Source organism: Balaenoptera musculus, chromosome 11 (genome assembly GCF_009873245.2).
Source record: "Balaenoptera musculus isolate JJ_BM4_2016_0621 chromosome 11, mBalMus1.pri.v3, whole genome shotgun sequence".
Taxonomy (NCBI): domain Eukaryota; kingdom Metazoa; phylum Chordata; class Mammalia; order Artiodactyla; family Balaenopteridae; genus Balaenoptera; species Balaenoptera musculus.
Genome location: NC_045795.1, coordinates 41,501,566 through 41,527,204, shown reverse-complemented (window position 1 = coordinate 41,527,204; position 25,639 = coordinate 41,501,566). Strand labels below are relative to the sequence as shown.

General features: G+C 42.9%; 1 protein-coding gene across 1 annotated transcript in view; it reads right to left on the bottom strand.

Annotated features, from left to right (window-relative positions):
• The window catches only part of LRRC1 (leucine rich repeat containing 1), a 127,531-nt gene that overhangs the window by 77,011 nt on the left and 24,881 nt on the right, over positions 1-25,639 (bottom strand). The window contains exon 2 of the mRNA XM_036869705.1: positions 5,185-5,302. Coding sequence (XP_036725600.1) covers positions 5,185-5,302 — 118 coding nt within the window. The remainder of the gene's footprint in view (positions 1-5,184; positions 5,303-25,639) is intronic.

Below are 25,639 nucleotides of genomic sequence, written 5' to 3'. Positions count from 1 at the left end.
TAAAATATCATGGATGTTTCTTTATGGTACAAAAAAAAAGGAAGGAAGGATCTGTTTGCATAGTTTATTCCAACTCTTTCAGTGTTTAAAATGATTCTCATACATCCTCATATCTAAACAAGGCTCCTCGAAAAAAACTGTAGCATGGAAAGGTGATTAGAAAATGTCACAGATGCCAAATTTCTTTCCACCTCCACTTTGAAAATAATTATTATTATCTGTAATTAAAATGTGAGTGGAAGGCAATTATATGTTTTCTGTGATTAACCCCTCTCCCTCACAAAAGAACAGGTAAAAAGTTAAGACAGAGAAAGGACCTGTGATAGGAAAGTGGCAGTACTTGTAAAGGCAACCAAGCCAGGTCTGGGGTAGAAACCGTCAGCTCTCCACCCACAAGGCAGAGTGGCACTGCGGGGCTTCTCTTTGAGGGGTGTCTCCTGTACCATTTTCACAGTGACTGTGACAAAGAAACTCACCGACTGATAACACAGATTAAGTCTAGCACTGGAGCGGTGTGCTAGGCAGAGCACTAAGCCTGGGCCCGAATTAGGCAGAGACAGAGAAGGGAACAATGGCCTGACTGTGGAAAGTCTTAAGTCTGCATGGGCGAGAACTGGCCTCTGCCACACTTCTGTTGTGGGTGTATGTAGTTATTACCCCCCAAAAAACACTAACTGTTCATAACCAAGAAGGAGGACTTCTAGGCACACTGGATGCCTTGCTTGCCAGAAAGAGCTTTTTTTCAGGGCACACTCAGAAGCACCAAGACTTGCTGTTATACAAGGGCATTTCAGCAGGCTTCAAAATTGATCTTAGATTTCATTAAACAAACCCACTGCCACAGACCACAGACACCGATCCCCATCTTGCAGCTGTACAGAGGGTGACTAACCCAAACATTTAATCCCAGTCTAGCCTCTCGACTTTGTGGAACGATGATCCTGCTGGTGGATTGGATAAGCTGTCCATCTGCTAACTCTGAAGCTCTGCCCCAGTGCCAGTGAGGGTTTTGTACTAAAACTATCTTTTAGTTTCTTGTTCACTCAAGTTTGCAAAGTAATTCGCCAGGATGTGCAGTCTCTGGCCATGTTTGTTCCGCATGCAGTATTATTTGCCCCATAAGAGAAATAAACTCATGACCTCTTTGGCTGTGCTAATACTAAGAGCGTTTCCTTAACTTCATCCATCCCTGTTCTACTTTCACAATTTTTGTCATCCTGGTAGAGCACCTATGTTCTTTATTATTTACCTCACTCTTTTAAATCAACTTTGTTGAGTAAGATTTATTTTTAAATCACTAACATGAATAGAAAGCTATTATCATCACCAGATATAAAAGATAAATATAACAATCAATACAATATAGTGCTATTAAGTTTTACAGAAAGCAACCTAAAGGGAGTAAAAATTTTTTTAAATAAAAAGGAAAGAGGATAACTTCCTCACTCTGATTCAATATTAAAAACTGCTGTTTTGCAGTACCACTTAAAATCTTCTCTAGCAGTGCTGGTGGCGTATGCCTTACACTTTGGGGGAAAAAAACTGAACTAAACAGATAATGATACAGTACTGTGATGTAAGTCGAATTACAGCATAGACTATAAAATTCAAATTACTAACCCTCTGGGCAGGACTCATGATGCATTAAGAAAGTCTGCCCTAGATTTGTGGACAGCGAGATAGTACTCTGGGGTAGTACCTCTTCTCGCATATCCAGAAAGCATTTGTCTCCAAGAGCTAAGAATCAGTGAGCAGAGAAAACAGACAAAAAGTCCGGGCATGAAAGCGGATGCGCTTCACCACAGAAAACTGCATCAGACCTTAACTTAAAGCCTATGGTACTATCTCCCTCCCTTGAGCAGGGAACATTAGGAAACGTCTAATTTTGCTCCTGGAATCAAAGCCAACTTGAACTTCAGTCAGCTCTAGCCTCTTACCCTTTCACCAGGAATATCCTGGAGGTTTCCCACCTTCCACATGGGCAGGTGCGGGACCAAGAGAAACAGCCAATCTGGGCTCAAAACTACAGGAAGCTGCTGAGGGGCTGTTAGGAGCAGGCTTCGGGGTGGGGACGGCTAAGATCTCGCCCCTCATGGCATCCCTGGGGAGCTTCTTAGCAATGCAGCATCTCCAGACCCACCCCAGACCTACTGCATCAGAATCTACATTTTAACAAAATCCAACGGTAATTCATGGCACAGTCAAGTTTGACAAGCACCCATCCAAAGGGCTTGAGTGGTCTGACACCAACATCTCGCTCGCCTCCCTCCTCCATGGGCAAGCGACACTCTCTGGAAAATCAGGAACTGAGGAAGCCAACAAAGGTCTTACCACAACAGTGGCCAGCGCTGGCCGTGGCCCTGCTACAACCCAGGGACTGGGCAGGAACAGCCTCTGATCACAGAGAGGGCCGTCTCCGCTGGGGCTGAAGACACACGGGGCTCCAGACATGAGCCCCAAACCCTTACAAACACCTGCATCCACGCAAAGTGCGGGTCCTCCCACTGTCTCTCAGGCTGCAGACTCTGTAACTTTGATTCACCTACTCAGCTGCCTAGGAAACTCACATTAATGGGATTTTATCGGCCAAAAGAATGAGCCAGGAGACATAGGGAGATTTGCCTGCCCTGGAAACAGCTCAAGACCCACGTTCCTGTTGGTTATAGTAAAACCATGACCTTGCTCTGCTCTGTCATCTGTGCAGTTTTTTCACAACCACAAAGAAAGCCCCCTCTACCACCACCACCCCCATTCCCACCACACACACGAGCCAGAGCAAGGTTTTGCCAATAGGCGAAGGGGGAGGTTAACTCCCCCAGCATTTCTACAAGAGCCTGATTAAGAGGGAGCAGATCTGCAGGATCCGTCACAAAAGTCCAACACCTGCAGAAGGAGAGGTTGAAAATGAGGGGGGGAGAAAAGGAGGGTAGGCATCCCAGGGAGATAAAACACTGTGTGACCTGACGCGACTACAGCGCAAGCTCACCTCCTCTTATCAACATGCTGGAAGGTATAAATGGACACATGGAAAGAGGCACGTAGCCCTTCTCTCTTCCTCTGAATATTTGAAAAGACACAGCTGATGTGGAATCTGGTAATACTGGCCGCTGACCATGCTGAATTCCCACAGAGCATCTCTTCCCATCAGAGTCAATAATAGGACTGCAACCTTCAAGCTCTATGCGTTCTATGCTCCCAGATAATTAAAGCCAATACTTCTCCTCTTTCTCAAGTATTTCTGGACCCCTGCTTCTCTTCCTTCCTAATGCCAATTTCAAAATGACTATTTGATTTCTTGGGATCGTGTGATTTCAGCGACCATTTTTCAAAGTCACTGCTTCCTTGCAGAGTTCATAGCCAGCCAGTCTTTACAACTGAGATCATCGCTAAGACAAGAGAGAGCAGTTTCAATCACGTACGCCTTAGGTAAGGGAGATGCAGGACAGCCTTAGAGGCAAGGCTGGCCTCAGAGGCCCGGCCCCTGCCACACTGCAGTGTGAGGGGACGCTGCCTATCAACAACTTCTGCACTGAGGGTAGGGCCGCGCTCTGTACTGCTTGCCACCCCTGTACCAGGGCAGCCAATACCTAGAGTGCCCAGTGACCGGGAGCTATGGCTTACGGTTGGCTTAAAAAGATGAGTTGGGTCAACCAGGCCTCATTTAGAAATGGCAGCCAGATGCCACAGCAAGGGCAGAGGCCCAGAAGTGCATGGTGAGAAACCACAACAAAACAGGTCTGCAGAGGCCAGTTCCAAAGAACAGAGCACCCATAAACAGAAGAGAGAGGCCAAGAAACCACTAAAATGGTGTCAGATGCGGACTCCGGGGCAATGCTTTTAGCAAGTCAGCTCCACCCCACCCACCATCCTTACCATCAAATCCCTTTTACTTAAGCAGAGCTGACCCCCCTGCAACCAAATAAGCCATTGTAAACAAGCCTCCCAAACTAATTTTTTCACTCTTTCTAGTACCTGCAAGGGAAGAAATAATTCTCATGACAAATAAAAGTAGATGCTATATCAAGAGCATATGGCTTGGCCTAAAGACAGTTTCCAATGGATGGGATCTGAGAGGTGGTAGCAATTTAAAAAGTGGGGGGTAAAATCATTCTTTCTTCACCACGTTTTCAATCAAGTACTGATTACTATTGCTGCCTTATAACAATGACCCACAGGAAAATACTGTTATCTGGGCTTTGGGGTTTCTGCTGAGGACATCAGATTGAAAGAGCCAGACCTGAGGGTCATTGAGAAGGAACCTACAGATTTTTGTAGGAAAGCAAAACAAAACACAAAGCAGGTGTGTAACAGGAGAGACAGAAAAGGATTATCATTTTTATAAACAATAGATTACATATGGGCTTATCCTCAGGACATTAAACCGGAGTTCTTGCAAGAACTGAATTCCATCACTAAAGACAGGACCCCTGGGAGCTGCCACTTTAACTTGAAGTAATTAATCAAACATGCTCCAACAAGCCATGGGACCAGCCTGCCCGGGGAATGCTCTAAGGGCTATAAAACCCAAGGTAAAACCAGGGTACCCATTTAAAAGTAAAAGGTTAAACAGGATATAAACACCCTGCTAGGGCGTTCAGTTAAAAGGAAGCAACATTACAGTGAAATCTGAAAATCAGAATAAACTCACAAATATGCCACACAAATAATTCAAGTGGGCAGACCTACCCGGGGCCTAATCAGAACTGAATGAAACTGACAGAAATGCCTGGACGGCAAGCAGGTCTGTTCACTGCAGGAGGGAGACAGATTCTCAGGCGAGCAGCCCAGGCAGCCAGGCCATAGCCAGGAGAAACCAACCCTTCCCTAGGGCACTTTCCCCCCCAGCAGTCCCCCGAGATCTGGACAAATGACCATACTAGCAGCCCTCAATGTCACCTCCAGTCAAACGAGGGGGCAAGCTGCGGATTTGCCAGTCCACAGCTCCACCGCTGTGAATCAGACTGAACCAACTTTGAGAAAGTTATCGCCTAAAAACTGTGTCATGACATTTTGGGTAAATACCTACGAGGTGACTAAACTATTCAATAACGGCATTAATTTCATCCCAAAACATATGCATAGCTTTCCTCCAAGAACATTTATCCAGCCATATTTACTAAAAATTGTAAGCATCAGCATCAGAAGAGACAAATGAACAATTCAAGTGGAATCATTTTTTCTTACCATTTCGGGACACATCAAGCTCCACCAGCTGCATGAAGTTTGCTATTTCTGGAGGGAGCCGCTGAATTTCGTTATCGCTAAGTCCAAGCTTTCGTAACTTGACTAGCTGGAAAAATTGCTGAAAGACAAAATAGTTTCATGTAGGTCTCACATCTATTTGCAGTGTAAACTTTTTGCCCAATATGAAATTTAAAACAATACGTCTTTTAAAAATTAGTGACGATTGCACCAATGTCAATTTCCTGATTTTGATATTGTACCAAAGTAATGTGGCGATGTCACCAACAGGGTAAACTGGGTACACAGGCCATCTCTGTGTACCATCTACAATTATTTCAAAATTAAAACTTTTTAACAATAAATAACTCAATGAGAATAGTAATGACTCCTTTAAATTATCCAGTAGGTGGTCACATTTTCTACTTATGGAAACTGATATGAAATCTGCAATGTTAAATAAAGATATTTGAAAATTAGAGTAAAATATTTCTTAAACATTTTTAAAAGAAATTACTGTGCATCAGAAAATATATAAATATCCCACAAATGTGTGGAGGAGAAAAAAATTATTTTTGGCCAATCTAAAAAAGAGCCTGCACTGGATCCTTCCATTAACCACAGTACACAGAGGTGCCTTTTGCGCCACACCCTTTAAAAACTGTACTAAAATAGCATTAAAGGAATTTATAGGGAGATAGATATAGATATAAAAATATGAAATAAAGGCATGAAGACAATTCAAGATGAGAGAGAACGAGAAGCAAACTAGACATGCAACAAAATCCTTGAAGCTAGAAAACAGATAAATAAATGACAGCTAACAAAAGAATCGATACAAAGCTGAAATTTAAGCCTATGGAGTGAGTAGCCAATAGGAGATTAGGTCCAGGTACCTCTGAAGGAAGGAGAACTGTTTGCAAATGGATATAAAGACGGTTAGGCCCCCATAACCCCTCCTCTCCCCTGCACAACCAGGCAGGGGACTGGAAATTTCCCCCAGAAGAGCTGACTGTAAGCACAGCTAAGGGCAGGGGTGAGGCACCCAACTGGAAACAGGGGGAGGGGGTCAGAGCCTGCTCACTGAGATCCACCCCCTTCTCCCTGCAGCCAGGCTCCCAGGTGGGAAAACAGACAGACTTACAGACACGGATTATACAATAGGGAAGCCCCAGGTTACAAGCCCCACCCATGCACTCAGAGCTTCAATTCTCTTCTTTTTTACTTCAAGTGCCTGGATCTCATTTAAACAGAGCCAAGCTTCTCCAGACACTTGAGGAAAGCCCTTTCCATGCAAGAGAGTGGGCACCCACACACCTCTCAGAAGAAACGAATGTGATGTAGGGAGCAGGAAAAACTTCCCCAACCAAAAAAAATATAATTAATACCCACGGAGAAATAAGAGGAAGTGAAGCAGCATGATGCCATAAAAGGCAAGCTTCAAAGAATAAACTCTCAGAAATTAAAAACTAGTGCAGCATCAATATAAGAATCCAATAAAAGAGATGAAAAATAAAGTTAACAGAAATCCCTCAGAAAGTAGAAAAGAAAGACAATGAGGTGGAGAACCAGGACAGAAAAAAATAGGAAAATTAGAGGATCAGTCCTCAAGGTACTACATCCAATGAATAGGTATTCCAAAGAGAAAGAAAACACAGGGACTGCAGAGCATGAGTTTCCAGTCTGAAAGGGCCCAACACGTGGCCAATAAAATGAATGACACAAAACACATAGGGATACCAAGGAATATTATAAAAGTTCATAACTCCAGAAATAAGACGATTCTAAAAGCTTCCAGAGACCAAGGGGTTGGCGGGGAAGGGAGGTCATAACAAAGGATTGGGAATCAGAATGGTGCTGGACTCAACAGCAACCTTGAAGGTAAGAAGGCAATGGAGCAATGCCTTCAAAATTCCAAGAAAACATTATTCTCAACCTAAAATCACATACCCAGCCAAACTATCAATCAGGTATGTGACAGAATAAAGACATTCTCAGACACGCATGGTCTCAAAAAATTTATCTTCCTTGGACCTTTCTCAAGAATCCATCGAGGGACTTCCCTGGTGGCACAGTGGTAAAGAATCTGCCTGCCAATGCAGGGGACACAGGTTCGAGCCCTGGTCCGGGAAGATCCCACATGCCGTGGGGCAACTAAGCCCGCGAGCCACAACTACTGAAACCTGCACGTCTAGAGCCCATGCTCCGCAACAAGAGAAGCCACCACAATGAGAAGCCCGCACACCACAACGAAGAGTAGCCCCCACTCGCCGCAACTAGAGAAAGCCCACACGCAGCAATGAAGACCCAATGCAGTCAAAAATAAATAAATAAAATAAACAAATTTATTTTAAAAAAAAAAGAATCCATCAAAATGTGGAAGTATTGGGTTGGCCAAAAAGTTCATTTGGTTAGTGACTATGTTGTTCAATAAAATTCTTGGTGAATTTTAAGTGAAAAACGTATCTCTTATTTTCACTTAAAACTGAATGAACTTTTTGGTCAACCCAATAAATCTAAAAGGAGGAAGATCTGAGATCCAGAAATCAGAGAATCAACAAAACAGAGAGAGACAAAGGACAAAACAGTGAAGGAATTCCAAGATGGCAACCAAGCAGCAGGTCCCAAGAGCAACCTGTCTACACTGAAGAAAATATGAGGGCTCCCATAAAAAAGAATAAAAATAAAAACACATGTGAGGGATTATCTGACATGTTTGGAAGTATCAGGAAGATTTACTTGGTGACAAATTAGAAACTGAAATAGAGAAAACAAAGCAAGCAAAGAAGGAGGGAGTTATTAATTCCAGAAAAAATACAGAGTAAAAGAAGATATAGTCATAATATAAATATAAAATTTGGTTATGATCAATACTTATACAGTCATAATATTTTAATATTTATATACTGTTAAAAACAAAATTTATATTATGTCAATACTGAGAGGATGGGAAAGAAACTGTAAGTGCTAAAGACTCATCTTCCATAGAAGGAAATCAATAAATAACTAAAAAGTGTGTGTGGGTGGGGGGGGCGGAATCAAACAGTAAAAGCAAGCCATTTAGCAATGTGGAAGCTAATGTCAATAGAAATATCCCAGAGCTGGGGGTTCACAAAAGCCAGAAATTGAAGTGGGAGAGGGGGAGGGCAAGAGGCTTATTGGATTTTTAAAAAATTATCTGCATATATTACCTTGCTAAAAATAGAAATTGAATTTACAAAGGAGAAAGTCTCTACTAAGATGACAGGGTGCTCCAAATGATAGTTGCGAAGGATGCTAACATTTAATAAGCTTCATCATTTCTTTTCCTTTGGTAAAAGGGATTATAACTTATACAATCAAAAAGAAGGCATCGTCTTTGGAAACCAGTTGGGCAACACACAAAACGTAAAAAGTTTTTCAAGTCCACTGACATCATAACAATACTTTTGGGCATCTATTCTCCTAACATAATTGAAAATAAGAAAAACCAGCTACGGTGCACAATATGTCTTTGCATTCTTATCACTACAAATGAAAAGCATGTCAAATAAGGGAAATGTTTAGCATGTTATTAATAACTCAATACCAAGCAAACAACAAAAATAATTACTGTAAAGACCAGAGAACTTGAAAAAGATTGACGATGCAAATATAATTTAAAAAGAAGACAAAATGGCAGGTACTCTATGGAAAAAAGCACGCATGCATGTTGAGAAGGGAACAGGGGGAAAAAAATGTTATGCTAGGCAACAAGGGAAATGCATGAACAACTTTATTTTTTAACAAAAAAGAAAGATGTTTTAAAATAAAACGAACTATGAATCTCAGCAAATGAATGCTACCAATTAGCTATATATGACAATGAGCGTGCTCAACAAAAGGACTAATCCTCTGGAGTTCTTTAATCATAGGGATGAAATTTAATTTCTTAAAGAAAGGAATTGAAATTTCTTTATGTGGGTTATACTAAAGCATTAGCTGACACAAAAGCCATTCAAAAGAGTCACATTTGAATAACTGAGCTTATGCCAGTTGTTCAAAGAGTCTGACAGTTTAATAATGCATCGATGTGTTTACTCAGGCATGAAAAGCTCACTTTGTTTTCCAGGAAAGGCATAACAGCAACAGCACAAAAACCATCACCAAATCCATACATTCAAGGACCGTTCAGAAATAATACAAGAAACCAAGTCAACCAAGGACTTAGATCTACAGTGAATAATAAGCTAGTTTTATGTCTGTGGAAATGACAACCTGCAAATCCCAACGTCCAATAGAAATCCTAATTTAATCCTAATCCGAATTTTAAATCCTAATTTAAAGCAAGCAAATTTAAGTTTTGTTCTGCATATTAAAAGCATCCTCAGAACCTGTCACAAATACTACTTTATTCAACTAGGGATGCACATACCAGATGGAAAAACAACCCTGTCTGACAGCATCCCACAACGAAAACAGTGATTCCTCAATCCTTCCCTTATTATCCTGATGGGATCTTAGTTTGGTGTCCAAATGCTTTAAATTATCTACATTCTATAAGATAGACACAATGCCACTAAGACTGATTAAATCTTCAAGTTTTCAACTTCCGCAGATCGTCATGGAAGAAAACTCCACAAGCTTATAAACCCTTCTGCCTTCTCTCTGAGATGAGCCAGGGCACATGAGGAACAATTCCTGTAGCCCTCTTGGCAGGATGCCTCAGCAGGGTGATCATGTGACGGGGTACACAGACACCATTCTTCAACCACACCATGTTGATTACAGCGCACTGGCCCACTTAGAGCACATTTTGTACAATGACATGCAAAGAAACCCAAATTGCCTTGGCTTGCTTTGCTACACCACAGTCTTCTTATAGCCACCATTGTTTTTAGTAGATACAGAGTCTCTAATCTGGTTGAACAGAATGTTTCTTTTTCCCATTCTCCATTTCTGGCAAGATTCTTTTTCCTTCTCTTGATAGTGTGAGTTCCTCTCCCTTCTTCTTAGGAATACTCAATCCTAAGAGAGCTATGTCCTTTGCTATCACTATATGGCCAATGATCAATTGTCCCCCACTGCCCAAATGTCCCCATAAGGTGGAGAAAACATAAACCACTGTTACAGATCCACCTGGGTGATGACAATATAAAGAGTGTTATTAAACTCCTGAAAAAACTGTTTGAGCTGTCATGACACCAAATTTACTCGCAGACTTCCTTCTGGGGGTCTTCTAACCCTTCAACTAAATTTGACCCCTTTCCATCCTACGTAACTCTCATCACATCCCTACTCCTGTCCCCAAAGACCTGAACTGCCTTTGTGGTCAACCTCCTTGGTAAAGATGCTGTAAACCAATGGTTCTAATCTCCACGTGAGAATAACACTTGCTACAGTATTTATCATTCGTATCATCTGGCAATGTTCTTTTCTACGAGACTTACAAAAAGTAACTGTGACTTTATTACCCAGAAATTCTACTCCTAGGTATATACCTTATAATTTTTTTTTAAAACTCTCACATATTCTATTCCAGAATATATACAAGAACGTGCTTGACAGAATTGTTCGTAATTGCCCAAAACTGTAATATATACAAGAACGTGCTTGACAGAATTGTTCGTAATTGCCCAAAACTGTAAATAACCCAAATACCCATCAATAGTAGATCTGACAGAGGTATATTCTTGTAATAAAATTTTTCACAGCAATGAAAATGGAAGTTTACTCTTAGTCATAGCATGGAGAAATCTAGAAATAATATTCAGCAAATGAAGCCAGACACAAAAGAAGGCATACTATATTATTCTATTTATATAATGTTGAAAAATCACCAAAACTAAACTGCTTTGTTAGAGATGCATACAGAGGCGGTAAAAAATATTTTTAAAAAAGGCAAAGATGTGATTACTATTAAGTCAAGTTAGTGGCTACCTCTAGGTGTGAGGGAAATATTATGATCAGGAAGGTCATGCAATGGGCATTAGGAGGCCTGCCAATGTTAAACCTTCTAAGCTGAGTGGCAGTTACGAGTATTCATTTTATAATTTGTTATATACTGTAAGCTGTACATTTATGCTTTATGCACTTTTCAGTATACATGAAATATTTTTATTTCACAATAAGAAAAGTCTTTTTAAAGCTTTAAACTACTTACTAATCAGGAAGAAAAAATACCAGACAATTAGCACCATGACATCAAATTCTTTAACTCATCAGCGTTAATGATAATGAAAAGCAATGGCATTATGTCTGGAGGAGGAAGAGAAATAAAACAACCAACAGTAACCAAAACAACAACGTTAGAATGATCATTCTGTAGCCGTTATGATATAGCTGTCAACCTTTACTGAGGGATTCTCTGTGCTCGGCAGTGAGCTAAGGACTTTACCTGGATCACATACTCTAGTCGTCTCAATGTCACCACAGTGCTAACACCTACATGTATCAGTCAGCCACTGCTGCATAACAGACCATCCCAAACTTAGTGACTCAAAAGCAACATGATTTTTTGAAATTTCTCACATTTCTGTGGGTTTGCTGGGAAGTTCCTCTGCTGTTTTCACCCGAGCTCACTCATGCAATTACAAGCAGCTGGAGGGTCGGAAGGGCTGGAAGACCACCCTGGCCTCACGCTTATGGTCTGGCAATTAGTGCCAGCACCCAGCTGGAGTGCCTCTGTTCTCCACAGGTCTCTTTCCTCTCCCTTACAATCGAGTGGCTTCTTGCCTGAAGCTCTCTGAGTACCATTTAAAAGGGACAAAGAGTCTGGGAGGACTCTTGGGGCCAAGACCTTGAAATTTGCACCATGTCATTTCAGTCCATAGTCAGGGGAGTGGAGAAATAGTCTCCACTGGCAGATGGAAAGAGCAGCAAAAATCACACTGAAAAGAGGCATGGGAGGGGAGAAATCTGGTAGATTAAATGGTCTACCGCAAAATGAGGTAGGGGCCTCAGGGGTGCCACAGAAGAACACATATAAAAACTGCACAGATTATCCTAGAAAACGCTATGGTTGATCGCAGAGTAATGATTTTTCCAAAGGAAATTTAAACAGAAAATATAATAACAAACTGAACAAACTTTGGTTAAGACATGACTTTTGATACACAAGAAAGTTAGGGCTAAAAGGAAAAGCCCAAGAAATAGTCACAGAATAGTTAAAAGATCCATTGGCTAAAGCAGAGAATTCAAATAATCATATCCCACGTCCAGAATTTGAATTTGAAAGGGTTTCAGCAAACACTCAAAAATAAGAACTATTGATGAAATCAGCGTCAATAAGATACTTTTTCTAGTATGTTTTAGTAAAGAGGGATGAAATGGGAATGTCCCCAGATGAATCACTTGACTTCCCTGGTCCTCTGTTTCCCTGTGTAAAAAATAAGCATTAAGTGATCGAAGGGCTGTTTTTAGTGCTAAAAATATTAGGACTGCATTTCAAAATACCTTCAATGTACCATAAGAAACATGAAAATCCTATTAACGTGCAATACAATAAGCATGCAGTTAAAGATGCATAAAATTACAGAAAGTAGATTAGTGGTTGCCTAGGAAACGGGAAATGACTGCTAATGGGTATGGGGTTCCTTCTGGGGCGATGAAAACATTCTAAAATTAATTGTGGTAATGGCCGCACAACCCTGCGAATATACTAAAACCACTGAATCATTCACTTTAAATGGGGGAACTGTACAGCCCGTGAATTACATCTCAATAAAGATGTCAAATCATGCACAGAATTGGTAGACAATAAAGAAGGAATCCCCTTTGGTAATGAAAGACTAAGCTAGGAACACACAGACATTTTATTTTAAATTGAAGTACAGTTGATTTACAATGTTGTGTTAGTTTCAGGTGTACAGAAAAGTGATTCAGTTATATTTACATATATATATACACATATATATATGTTCTTTCTCAGATTTTTTTCCATTATAGGTTATTACAAGATATTGAATATAGCTCCCTGTGCTATACAGTAGGTCCTTGTTGGTTATCTACTTTATATACAGTACTGTGTATCTTTTAATCCAAACTCTCCTTAATTTATCCCTCCCCTCCACCCCACTTTCCCCTTTGGTAACCATAAGTTTGTTTTCTATGTCTGTGGGTCTATTTCTGTTTTGTAAATAAGTACAATTGTCTCATTTTTTTAGATTCCACATATAAGTGATATCATTTGGTATTTGTCTTTCTCTGACTGACTTCACTTAGTATGACAATCTCTAGGTCCACCCACGGTGCTGCAAATGGCACTATTTCATGCTTTTTTATGGCTGAGTAATATTCCATTGTATATACGTACCACATCTTCTTTATCCATTCATCTGTCAGTGGACATTTATAATAGGTTGCTTCCATGTCTTGGCTATTGTGAATAGTGCTGCAATGAACATTGTGCATATATCTTTTCATATTAGAATTTTCCTAGACACTTTTATTTAATCAAATCCCTATATGCACCAGTGAGGTAAAGTTTTTTATCTTCAGTTCACAGATGAGGAAACTGAGGTTTCAACAACATTTCACGGCTCCCTGATACTGCTGCTAGTTAATAACATTCTTTCAGGCATAACAGCATTGGAGGATCACAGAATAATAAATTCTCAAGTAACTGGCAAACAAAAAACATTTGTGAAACTATATTCTAAAGAGCTAAGTGAAACAAAGTCATGGGAAGGGGGAATTGGGGCTAGGATAGGTGTTACACTAAAATGTTGCCAGCGCTGTAGGAAAGAAAAGAACATGCTAACAAGCCCGCATGGCAGGGGTGCTGTGGCCAATTCAATCCAGGCAGAGAGAGCAGACGTGAAAGAGAAGAAATCTAGACAGATAAGAAAGTGAGTAACATCTAGAGGATCCTGGGCCTGGAGAGGTAACTCCAGATAAAGCCTAAGGCCAGGGGAAAGGCTGAAAGAGACAGGAAGCCAGGAGACAGAATGTGATACAAGTTTATAATATGACAGAGCAAAAGGGGCACATCAAGAAGAAAGGCTTGGTCTACTTTTGGAGGCAAAGGAGGAAACATCACCCAGCAGCAGGGCAGCCCTGGTGGAATTCAAAAAAGACTGACTACACTGTCTATTCAACTGGCAATTCGAATTTTCTGAACGATTTTCAGATAGATATAGAATGGAATTCAAAAGAGAGTCACAAATACTAAAGAATTTGAAACGCTGGTTCACAAAATGGGAAGCTTATATCCACACACTACTGCGTGGGCCAGGGTACAGATAATAAACATGAAATGAGATAAAAGGTTCAATCCCTTCAGTAAAACTAATCGCTTCCTCTATAATGCAAAGCAAGGAGAAATATATTTCCTTGCCCACTGATTTGCCCATAAGACAAATAAATGAAATAGACCACAGGGAAAAAAGTCTCCTGTTCTATAATACAATGTTTAATCGGTTCCTGATTGAGCAGCACAGGTACCTTTTCTTTTGGCAACAAAAAGAGTGTGGATTCTTTTCCTTGCGTGGCCCAGAAAGTCACAGGCAAATCAAAGTTCAGAGAAGCAAATGAGTTTCCCACTGAGTGCTGACACGTATACTTGAGCATTTATAATAAGGATGTTCACTTTGCTTGGAATATTTCTCTTCCCAATTTTTCTGTCTCTGGTCTCCACTAATCATTTTACCCTCTCTCATTTGCAAATATATGTTCACACTTTCATGGTGTTTTCATTACATTATCAAGCTGGCATCATGAATGAACACTAACGAGGATATGAATGCCTCAAGGGTGCACCCCTGGTAATTAAAACAGCTCAGGTGTGAATCACTTTGAAAAATCGTAAAACCAGGAATGCATCATTTATGGTGCTATGATCAGAAGCCTGGATGAGGCTGGGACTGGTATTGCAATGGCTTGGAGAAGAGAAACCTTCATTGAAAGTACGATGGATTAGGACAGCGTTCCTTTACTGAGAACCTGAACGAGGGGAAAGCCAGGGCAGGCTGATGGCACAGAGGGAGAAGGGACAGATTTGGACTGAGCAGGAGTGGTCCAGCATGGGAAGGGTCAAACGTGCCATGGTGAGAACAAGATATCAACCTGAAACACTAACAAAGGGAAGGATTAAACACAGGCTGGTAAAGTCAAACAATGAACTATTGTATGGCCATTGAAAATGTTTCTGCAGAATGTTTAATAATACGATAAATCCAAGTGTTCTAGGATGATGAAAAAACAATGTAAAAGTGTATAAACTATACAATCCCTATTATGTTAAAAAATATATAGTTTTAGGGAAAAAAATACTTTAAGGGCTTCCCTGGTGGCTCAGTGGTTGAGAATCCGCCTGCCAATGCAGGGGACACGGGTTCGATCCCTGGTCCAGGAAGATCCCACATGCCGTGGAGCAACTAAGACCGTGTGCCACACTACTGAGCCCGCGCTCTAGAGTCCACAAGCCACAACTACTGAGCCCGTGTGCCACAGCTACTGAAGCCCACACGCCCTAGAGCCCGCACACCACAATGAAGAGTAACCCCCGCTCTCTGCAACTAGAGAAAGCCCACGTGCAGCAACGAAGACTCAATGCAGCCAAAAATAAATAAAATTTTAAAATTTAAAATTTTTTTTTAAAAAACTACTTTAAAAAGATAAATCTGCTGAGAAAAAAAACTTAAATTCAATGATTAAGGATCACTCAACTTTGGGGTATTGATATTTTGTACCACAGAAAACCAAAGACTATTTATCTGAAGAAACAGTTGTTTTTCCTTCAAACTTGAACCAACTTCAAGCAAAACTTGAAAGGAAGGAGCTAAAACCAGCTTACATACCAAAAAACAGCTCTTCTAGCAAGAAGTCAAACATATTCAATTCAGGTTATTAAAGTGGTTTTTTCTATTATATTTTGACACAGGATTTTTGAATAAGGTTGAATTTTTCACACATTGTACTCACGAAGGCATTACATGACTCAAATGGAATAGAACTGTGTTTGGGGGACGTTTTGGCTTAGATTCAGTACAATTTATCCAAGCTAACAAGCAGTAGCAAGCACTACATAGAAAATGTGTCTACCACGTGCAGGGTTTTGAAGTGGAGGAAAAGATGATCAAACAGGTGTAGTCCTTAATCTCAAGGGACACCCAGGGGCTGACACAAACAGGTAGATCAAGAAGTTAAAATACAAGAGAGAAAGTACAAATCATCACAAGTGAGGCTCAAAATACTAAGAAAGGATAATAAATGTCTTGTCAGAAACTACATCTATTATGCTCCTTCAGGTTAAAAAAAAAAAATGGTCAATTAGGCTATTTTATGGTCAATCACACCACACCAATAAGATCAAAGATTCCTATGAGACATCACTTAAGAATGGATTATTCAGAGAAACTGTTAAGAAGGTTGTTTCTGAATTTTCTCAGGAAATTCACCAACATTTAGATCAATGTTCTGAGTTCTTCCAGGCTCAGCTAAGAAAAAAGATATGGGCAACACTAATGAACGCATATCTTGGATGAAGAGAATACGGCCAACTACCTATTCGTTAATGTTTTCCATCTTCTATAGTAATAAATCGATAGCACCCCTAGCCAAGGATTGATCTTTCTAGAGAGAGAGCAAGAAATGGAGGAACTCAGTCACTGACACAGCATTTAAAAAAGTAATCTGAGTTACCAGATCACAATCACTCAAGAAACTGGTAGAGACTCTCTTTTGGTAACCAGAAAGCTCATCAATACCTCTTTAGCTTTACATTTTTAGAGTAATGACAGGCCTAATTTGTGAGTCTTTTTCTATATAATCTGAACAAATCAGATTGTACTGTGTCATTTCCCCCTGAATATTCTGCAACGTCCCCAGTCAAATCACACTACCAACTCCACGATGCCCCAAATCAGCCTGAGTCCGAAGATGGAGGAAGTGTCCATTAGAGAAACTTCACGAAGACTCCAAGCCCTTCCACAAGGGAACACTTTGTTTGGAGATATCACATCGTGAAAATGGTCATTGTGTGACTTTTTGTTATAACATATGCAGAATATCTTAGAATTGTTCATATGAATGTCAATATAAAACCATGTCAGGGTTTGCCATGGATTTGAAGCCTGAAGAAGTGTGAAGGTCAACACAGCACATCCTGGGCTATCGTACACTACTTGCCCAGTGCCCTTCATGCCACACTTACCTTTAACTGAGAAAGGGAGCACTGGCTTTACTCTCTGGTTGGCATGAGAGCCCGTGTTTGATCCGATGCTGACAGAGGATATAAGGTGCTGGGGCAAGATTCAAGGCCCTTAATAGAGAAGGGGTTGGGATACCCAAAGGAGGAGATGCACTGAAAACAATGCACAGGACGTTTGATTGTAAGGGAGGAATTTTATTTTTTATCTTTTTTTTGTTTTAATCTATTTTTGGCTAAATTGGGTCTTCGTTGCTGCACGCGGTCTTTCTCTAGTTGCGGCAAGCAGGGGCTACTCTTTGTTGCGGTGCACGGGCTTCTCATTGCAGTGGCTTCTCCTGTTGCAGAGCATGGGCTCTAGGTGCGCAAGCTTCAGTAGTTGTGGTGCGTGGGCTCAGCAGTTGTGGCTCCCAGGCTCTAGAGCACGGGCTCAACAGCTGTGGTGCATGGGCTTAGTTGCTCCGCGGCATGTGGGATCTTCCTGGACCCGGGCTCGAACCCATGTCCCAGGCATTGGCAGGCGGATTCTTAACCACTGCACCACCAGGGAAGTCCCAGGGAGGAATTTTAAAATGCCCATCAATGTGATTTGAAATAAATTAAATCAAAACAAGACAAAAGGATGGCTCCTAATCTTCTAAGGTGACATATAATGGCACTTTCGGTGCATACTCATTATAAGTAAAGGGAAAGAAAAGGACTTTATCTCTTATCCTCAATAACACTTAAGATGACCAAACTGTTATAAACCACTATCGAGAGATTTCTGAAGGGTGGGGGAGGGACCTGAGTCACCAGTGAATTTGACGTATTTCCACCCAGAATCTGTGTCCAACAAACTGCTGCAGGGGCTGAGCCCTGCGGTGCTAGTCATCACAGTACCATATTTATTGTGGAGAGTTTGTTTCGAGCAATTGCCAAAGGACTTTTCCACAAGAGGAGGGGGCGCATCATCGAGTAACAGAGTAAACTCAAGAGAAGAAATAACCCAAGCACGGGACGCACATCTGCTGAGGCCCCACAAGACTCCAGACAATTTAAATATTGCAATTCGGTCTTTGCATAGATGAAGAAGTCACTGTTAGGCCCCAGCCAGATTTCAGGCATTTAGAAATAGAGTGATCACTGTCAAATTTAATAGTGCAGAAGGGCTTACCTTGCCCCCAAACATTTTCTAATATATTCTAAATATGCATGAGCTACAACATGTACTTTGGCATCTGTAATCACAATTTAAGATTAAAATTGCATAATTCAGGAACTTTAGGAAGAGCAAGCCTCTCCACCTAGAGAGGCTTGGGTTCCAAAGTGTTTCTAGCTCCTATGAGGGTGGCCTTGCATCTTCAAAAGCGATCATCTCTCGTGTTCAAGCTTCTCACGCACACTCAATGCATACTGTTTCCTACCGGCTGCCCCAGACAGCTGAGTGCAAAGCAAGATGGAAAAGACCCGAGAGTAGATTCCCTGGCAACTCCCACACAGTTATGCAAAAACACAACGGAGCACCTGCCGATCCCTGCATTTTAGCTCCACGAGCTGAACAAGATATTAAAATCTAATATTAATCCAGATGAAGAAACACAAGGCCTAATTCTGAAAACTTTTCTGAACTGCCTACCGCGTAAGGAACAAGAGAAACCATCAGGGTCTCCCAGAACATGCTGCACCCCCATGGTCTCCATCTGAGTAAATGCTTTGTGTGTGGAGAGGACAGGCAAAGCTCTCCCCCAGCCACTTCTTTAAGCTGATCTTTTGGACATTCTTTAGATTTTATTGCTACTGTTTGCCAACAACCTTGGTCAGAGGCCACGCAGACATTCCTGGTGTTCGTTCAACACTGGCACATACAGCGGTGCTGGGTGGGGACCCGAGGCTGCCCCACCAGCCACTCCACTTGCTCAGCTCAGCAGCTGAGGACTCAGCTCTTCCATTGTCACCAAGGTCTACAGAGAGGTCCCCGCAGTGTGCTCGAGCCGCTGACCAGCCGCCTCCTTGGGATAAGTGCTTACTCAGTTCATCACCTCAAGAGTTCTGAGTCGGAAACCTCTCTTTTCAGCATGTGACCAAAAAGAACATTCGAGAAAAAGGGAACTCCTGGATGAATCCCAAAGCAAAGTAGGAGAGACAGCCACCTTCCTTCAGCTCCTAGACCCCAGGAAACAAGCAAGACCTCCCAGGTGTCCAGACACAATGGCATGGACCATCCCCCGTAAGTTCTTGGGGCAATTTTCTGAAGTAGCTCCAGGGTCCCAGTAGCTTCCATGCTACCACTTCCCCAGCCCCCCAGCCTCCAACTCCCAGCCCTGAGTCCAGCTTTTTACCCAGATGTGTCTAATAAAAGGACATCAGGTCATCCCTTCATCCCTGTCATGGAATCCCATCAGCACCAACAGGGGCTGACCCCGACCCAGCACCACTTTCTCTCTGGAAAGCATCTTCCACAGCCTGGCACTGCGGCTGACTATGCATCAAAGACTTGGGAAGAGCATCAAGTATGCATAGGTCCAAGCAATTTAAAATTAAAATGCTACATGACCAGAGTAGACTTTGAAAGTCTAATTTCAAAAAGTTTCAGCACTTCACTTTTCACCAGAGTAGCTCTAAACTAAATAAGAGATGCCTCTAAGGTGCCAGGTACTAGGCTGGGGGCTCTGTAAACATCACCTCACTTAATCTTAAAAACCACCCTGAGCCTGACAGCTACCAGGATTTCACAAATAATGAAAGTGCAGCACAGGGAGGGTACACACCTGGGCCCCATTTACACAGGTGTGTCAGTGTCAGGATTCAAACTCAGGTCCAAAGTCCCTACCTGTCCACTGTAAACAGCAAGGCCAAGAAGCACTGTGGAGTCCAAAGTCTGTAGACCTGGCTCCCCAAGTTACTGGCTGGCTGTGTGACCTCATGCAAGCTGCTTCACTGCTCTATGCCTCAGTTTCTCCATCTGTAAAAGGGGGTCATAATAGTACCCATCCCTCACAGAAGTGCAGTGACAATTATATGAGTGAATCGAGGTCAAATATGTAGAACAGTGCCTGGCATATAAGAAATGGTTAATAAATGTTAGCTATAATTATTACTATTATCTTACCATAAAGCACTCCCTCCTATATATCCAAGCTACTAAAACTTTTCAAGTGTAAGAAATGTAGGTCCAGTTATAACACCTTGCTGCCCTTGGATTATACTGTTAGGATGAAGCTAAGCGCTAAACGAGAACCATGCCCATTCATTTCAAGACTTCTGTTATTTTCAAAAGCAGAGAAAGACCACAAACAAAAAGACATTATTACACATAAATCAACAGACTGCTGAGACCAAATGCTGACAGGACCTGGAGAGGTCCTTACATGTTAGTTAACATTACATGTTAGTTAACAAGTCCAGTCACCCCCGTCTACCCAGTACTCGAGCTACTATCCAAACACAGCAAGTAAATTCAAAAGCAGTATTTCCTGCTCATCAAATCATCGAAAACAAAATAAAGCAAGAGTGAACTAAAACATACATGAAAGGGCTGGAAGGATTTCGGGGAAGCTCAGTGACCTGGCAAGGGCAAAGTCAGTCAAGACTTCAGGGTGGGCCAAGCCCGGTCCTGAGAGGCACACAAGTGGGAGGGGAGGCCAGGAAGCCTGCCCAGGAGGAGGGCTGAGCCCACGCAGGTGGAGACGGGTTCTGGGAAGCAGCCCTTCCAGGGCTGCCTGGCTCAGGCCCGCGGGTGCTGCCCTGGGGCCCGACTCCTCCAGGCCTGGCCCTGTGATGACCAGCAGCAGAGGCCTGGGCACTCCAGATGCCAAAGGGACTCAATTAGGGCTCCGGGCTCTCTTCCAGGGCCCACAGCCTGGGAGTCTAATTATGAGAAAGGAAGGCGAGCGGGTGATGCAACTGCCCACGTCTCTCCCCCTTGGCCTTGAACCGAGAGCCTCCACCTCTCAAGTGGGTCAGCTTCCAAACATGTACTTGCCGGTCAGGGGTGGAGCATCTCTGCACACACAGGGGCAACACTGCACATGTGGCCGAGTCTCCAGGTCACCCCACGAGTCTGCTCGACCCCCAGCAGCCTGGATGCGTCTTCCTGAAGCCTCCAGCAGCCGGCCACTGCTTACAGAACGAGGCACAGGCCCCGGAGGGGCACAACTGGAGCTCTCCTAACCTGGGCATCTTCTACTAACAGCATCAACATTTTCTATAGGTTTTGGCAGCTTGCGAAGTGCTGCCTCGTATCTCACGCCACCAACAGAACCGCCCAGGGAGCAATCAGTCATTCGAGCTGAACTTGAGAAGGACAATATGGTACGTAAGGTATCCGAGCCGCAGCTCATACCCAGCCTCCCTGGCTGCAAGTCTGGTGTCTGGTCTGACCTCTGCCCTCAACTGTCCAGTGGCCTTTCTGACCTCAGTCTCCACACCCACAGCCCCAGGGAACTATCTGCTCCACACCAGGCCCTGACTGTCTCCAGCACCTCTCTCCGGCTAGCGACAGCTCACTCACCCCAAATGTCACAACCTCTCGGAAGTCTTTTTACCCAATCAATATCCTACAATGAACCTTAGTGGAAAAGAATATGAAAAAGAATATGCATTTATGCATATGTATGTATAACTGAACCACTTCGCTGTACACCAGAAACTAACACAGCATTGTAAAGCAACGATACTTCAATTTAAAAAAAACAAAGTGCATTCCTCTCCCACCACATATGCAAGATTTGGAACTGACTGCCATTATGAAGTATCAATATATCTAAGAACCATACAGACCAAAGGTCTAAGGACAATGTCACACTCTTTCCCATGCATGCTTGCCAGGCAAAAACGAGAACTGCACAAGATACTGGAACAAGCTCAGTACAGAGCAACCAGAACAGCAAGGCTGGTGATGAGCCCTGATCACACCCCATGAAGAACCGAAAGGGAGTCAGATTTGCAGGGATTGTCAAATAGCTTATGAGTATCTGAAGACCTATCACGTGGTAAAAAAATCAGACTTGCTCAGTATGGCCCAACCAAAGAAAGAAAAAAGTCCCTCTATATATTCAACTAAAATGCGATGGGGTCCTCTGGGGATACAGTGAATTCCCTGCTCAAGCACAGGGCAGATGACTGCTTAGTGTGGTTTCCTGACGGGAACTGATGGATTAGATGGGAAGTGGATCTAGAAAGTGCCTTTCTGACCCCGAGATTCTGCAAGTTCAATTTCCCTCGGCATGCTCTTCCTCCCACTCAAAATCTACCGAGGTTCTTAGATAACAGCTTGTGACACATGCTTTGGCCTGTAATTAGATAGCACCAAGTACAGTATCTGCAAGAAGCAGCAAAGCAATCTCTCGTTATCTGGGGTCAGAATTCAGCATCCAAAATTCAAGTCAGAATGTGATGTCACATCCCCTGGTGAATGAGAAGAAAAATAAGGAAGCACTGACCAAGTCAGGTGGCAAAAACACAGCACGACTTTTCACAGGTATCGGAAGGAAGGAGAAAAGAAAGAGTTTGGCAAGACAGAATCACCAACTTGGCTTCTTCACAAGGACGCGGGCGTCAATATATTAAGTTCTTCACGAAAGGATCGTGTCCTCCCTCAGGAGTTACAAAGAACTTTTAAAATACGGAATTTTAATTGATTCCTATCAATACTTTCCATGCTAACAGAAGGTTTCTGTTCTGTTTTGAAATCCAAAGATCTGACCTCATAGATGAAAATAGCATTAAGAGTGGGAATTGTTACTGAGTCCAAGCTCGCACTGCTTGCCGCACAACAGGCCAATAAATCGAGAGATGAAGTGTTGGGGCAAGGAATGGTGACTTTATTCGGAAAGCCGGCAGACCGAGAAGATGGTGGACTCGTGTCCCAAAGAACCATCTTGCCTGAGTCAGAATTCAGGCTTCTTTTATACTAAAAAGGGAGGGGTCAAGTCAAGCATTTCCTGGTTCTGGTCAGTCCCTGGAGGGGGTGTGTTAATTCCTCCCTTCCTGCAGTCATTCACAGGTGGGCCTGGTCAGGACGTTTCCTGTGAGCTAAACAAAGGTATTTTAGCTTGACGCTCATTACCTGGGAGGCAGGGCTCCCAGACATGGGCCATTATGTAGAATTTAAGCTTATAGGCAACATCCCTTTAGTGATTAACTTGTAATGGAATACTACGGTCCTTCCCTAGTACAGAACAGCAGGTCCAGGTGAGGCGCCGTGATGCCTCAGACCAGGAGCAAGCGGACCACAGCCTTAAGGCTGGCGTGATAACCCCAAGGATCACGGGAGCGGAGAACTCGGAATCTGACCTTGGGAGATGCATCCTGGCATCCAATCACCATCCTTACACTGGTGATGGCTGAGCTGGAGGAGCCAGAGAGTACCTCACACAACCGCACCTGCTCAAGCCCTTTCTAGCGCCCAGAGGCTCCCACCTAAACTGGGCTCAACCTTCCCCACTGCCGGGAACAACACTCACGTCTCCCAAGAATACACACGTGGATTACACGTCTGCAAGGACAAGAACAAGAAGAAGAGAGAATGAATTCTTTGTGTAGCCATTCTTCCCACCCATTATAAAGAAGCACATTCCACTAGGACCTAGGATGCAAATAAGAAGTGAAAGGGCATTTAGTTCCAGTCAATGAGATTTTGGTACTTGGCCAGGTGGCCATTTGTCTACTAATCCTGAGTGAACCACAGAAAACTGAACCAAGCCCTCTGCCGTCCACGAGCCCGGCAGGACCTGGATGGTGCCCAGCAACCACCCGAGTGCTGGCCGCTCGCCCTCCCCAGCGCCTTTAGGAAGACACGCTTTCACTGCTCCAGGTTGCTTACCTGAGAGCACAATGGAGATGCCAACAGTGTTTCTGGCTCTCAAAATGCCAAAGTCACCTTCCTGATTAGGCCACAGCGAGACACAGAATAAGCCTCGTCCTATTTCTCCCTGACCTCTTCCAGTCCGAGGGTGGACTTCTTCATTCAAGGGTACTTGCTCTAGCTTTTTGCTAGAGCCTTTATTTTAGTGTCGCCCATTTGTTTAAACACTCAACAAGCAAGTTTAAACCACGTTCCCTGGTCTCTCACTGGTGTCTGAGTCTTTGCTGCTGCTGCGTCTTCCCCAACTCCTCTGCAATTTTCCTCCCTCAATTGCTATGTTCTACTTGTCAAGGAGCCGTACCCCTCACCAGCCATCTGACACTTGAATGGTGGATGCACTGTTCCTAACAGGGTCTAGAAATATACAGCTGGGTTAAGAACCAAGAGCAAACGGTCTCTCAATCCATGACAAGTGCAGTAATGATATTTTCTTTCACGAGTTTTAGTTCAAAATAATTATTGAAGAAAACCTAAATATGTTTGACGCGCTCCATTCAAAAAGGAAAAGAACAGAATGGTCTCACAACATTGAAAAGAAATTTTTTTTAATGTTTTAAAAGCCTAGCATTAGAAGGCAAAGCATTAACCTTAGAGTCTTTCCAAAGTCAGCCTCGCAATGGGCCAGAACAGTTACTGAAAAAAATGCCCCCTTTACAGCCGTCTTTAATAGCACAGAGGTCTGCACAAAATCTGAGAAAGGCAGCCAGGACCCGACAACCTGGAAAAGAGCAGAGAGAGAAAATGAAGACGGGAAAAGCAAGTGGTGACTTCTCAGATGGTCATCGGGACCATCCAGTATTCTCAGAGTAAATGAGGATACGAAATGGACAGGCACAGCCACCAGAAATCGCGTGGCCCTCAGGGTGGAGGGGGCACTGCTGAGCCTTTCAGCCTAGGAGGCCCGGTGCCGAGGGCCCAGGATACTCTGAGGGGCTCAAAAATATTTTCATTTAAGATCAAAAGAAAAGAAATGAATATAAGATTATATATCACACTCATAAAATATAGCTGGTAATATTTTTATGAAGGAAGGGGCCCATGAAGGAAAAGTGTCTGCAGCGGGGCCCAGAACAGTCATGCCCGGCTCCGTCCGCAGAGGAAAAGCAGATGCCAGTGAGGCTGGTTACCCAGGGCCCGCGGCAGACACATGGGGACCCAGGGGACGGTGACACAAATGACTTTCTGCAGTGAGGGCTCAACTCTGCAGATTACAACAGGCACAGAGGAAAGGAAAAAAATCATTTTGCTTTCAGTTGTTCAAAGAAAGTTTGGTGCTGGTGACAGATGCTCAAGTGCTCCCTGAACAGCAGAGAGAAAACAAGCTCTGGCACCTGAAGAAAGAGCAAAGAAGCCAACAAGCCCTTAAGGAGCTGCTCTGTGTGGCCACCACCCTGGATATGGAAGCACAGCCGACGTGCCCGTAACATCAGTGCTGATGTTGAGTGTGTTGCCTCATACTTCTCTCCCCTGGTCATATCTACTCCACTTTGAAATTTTTTGTTTCA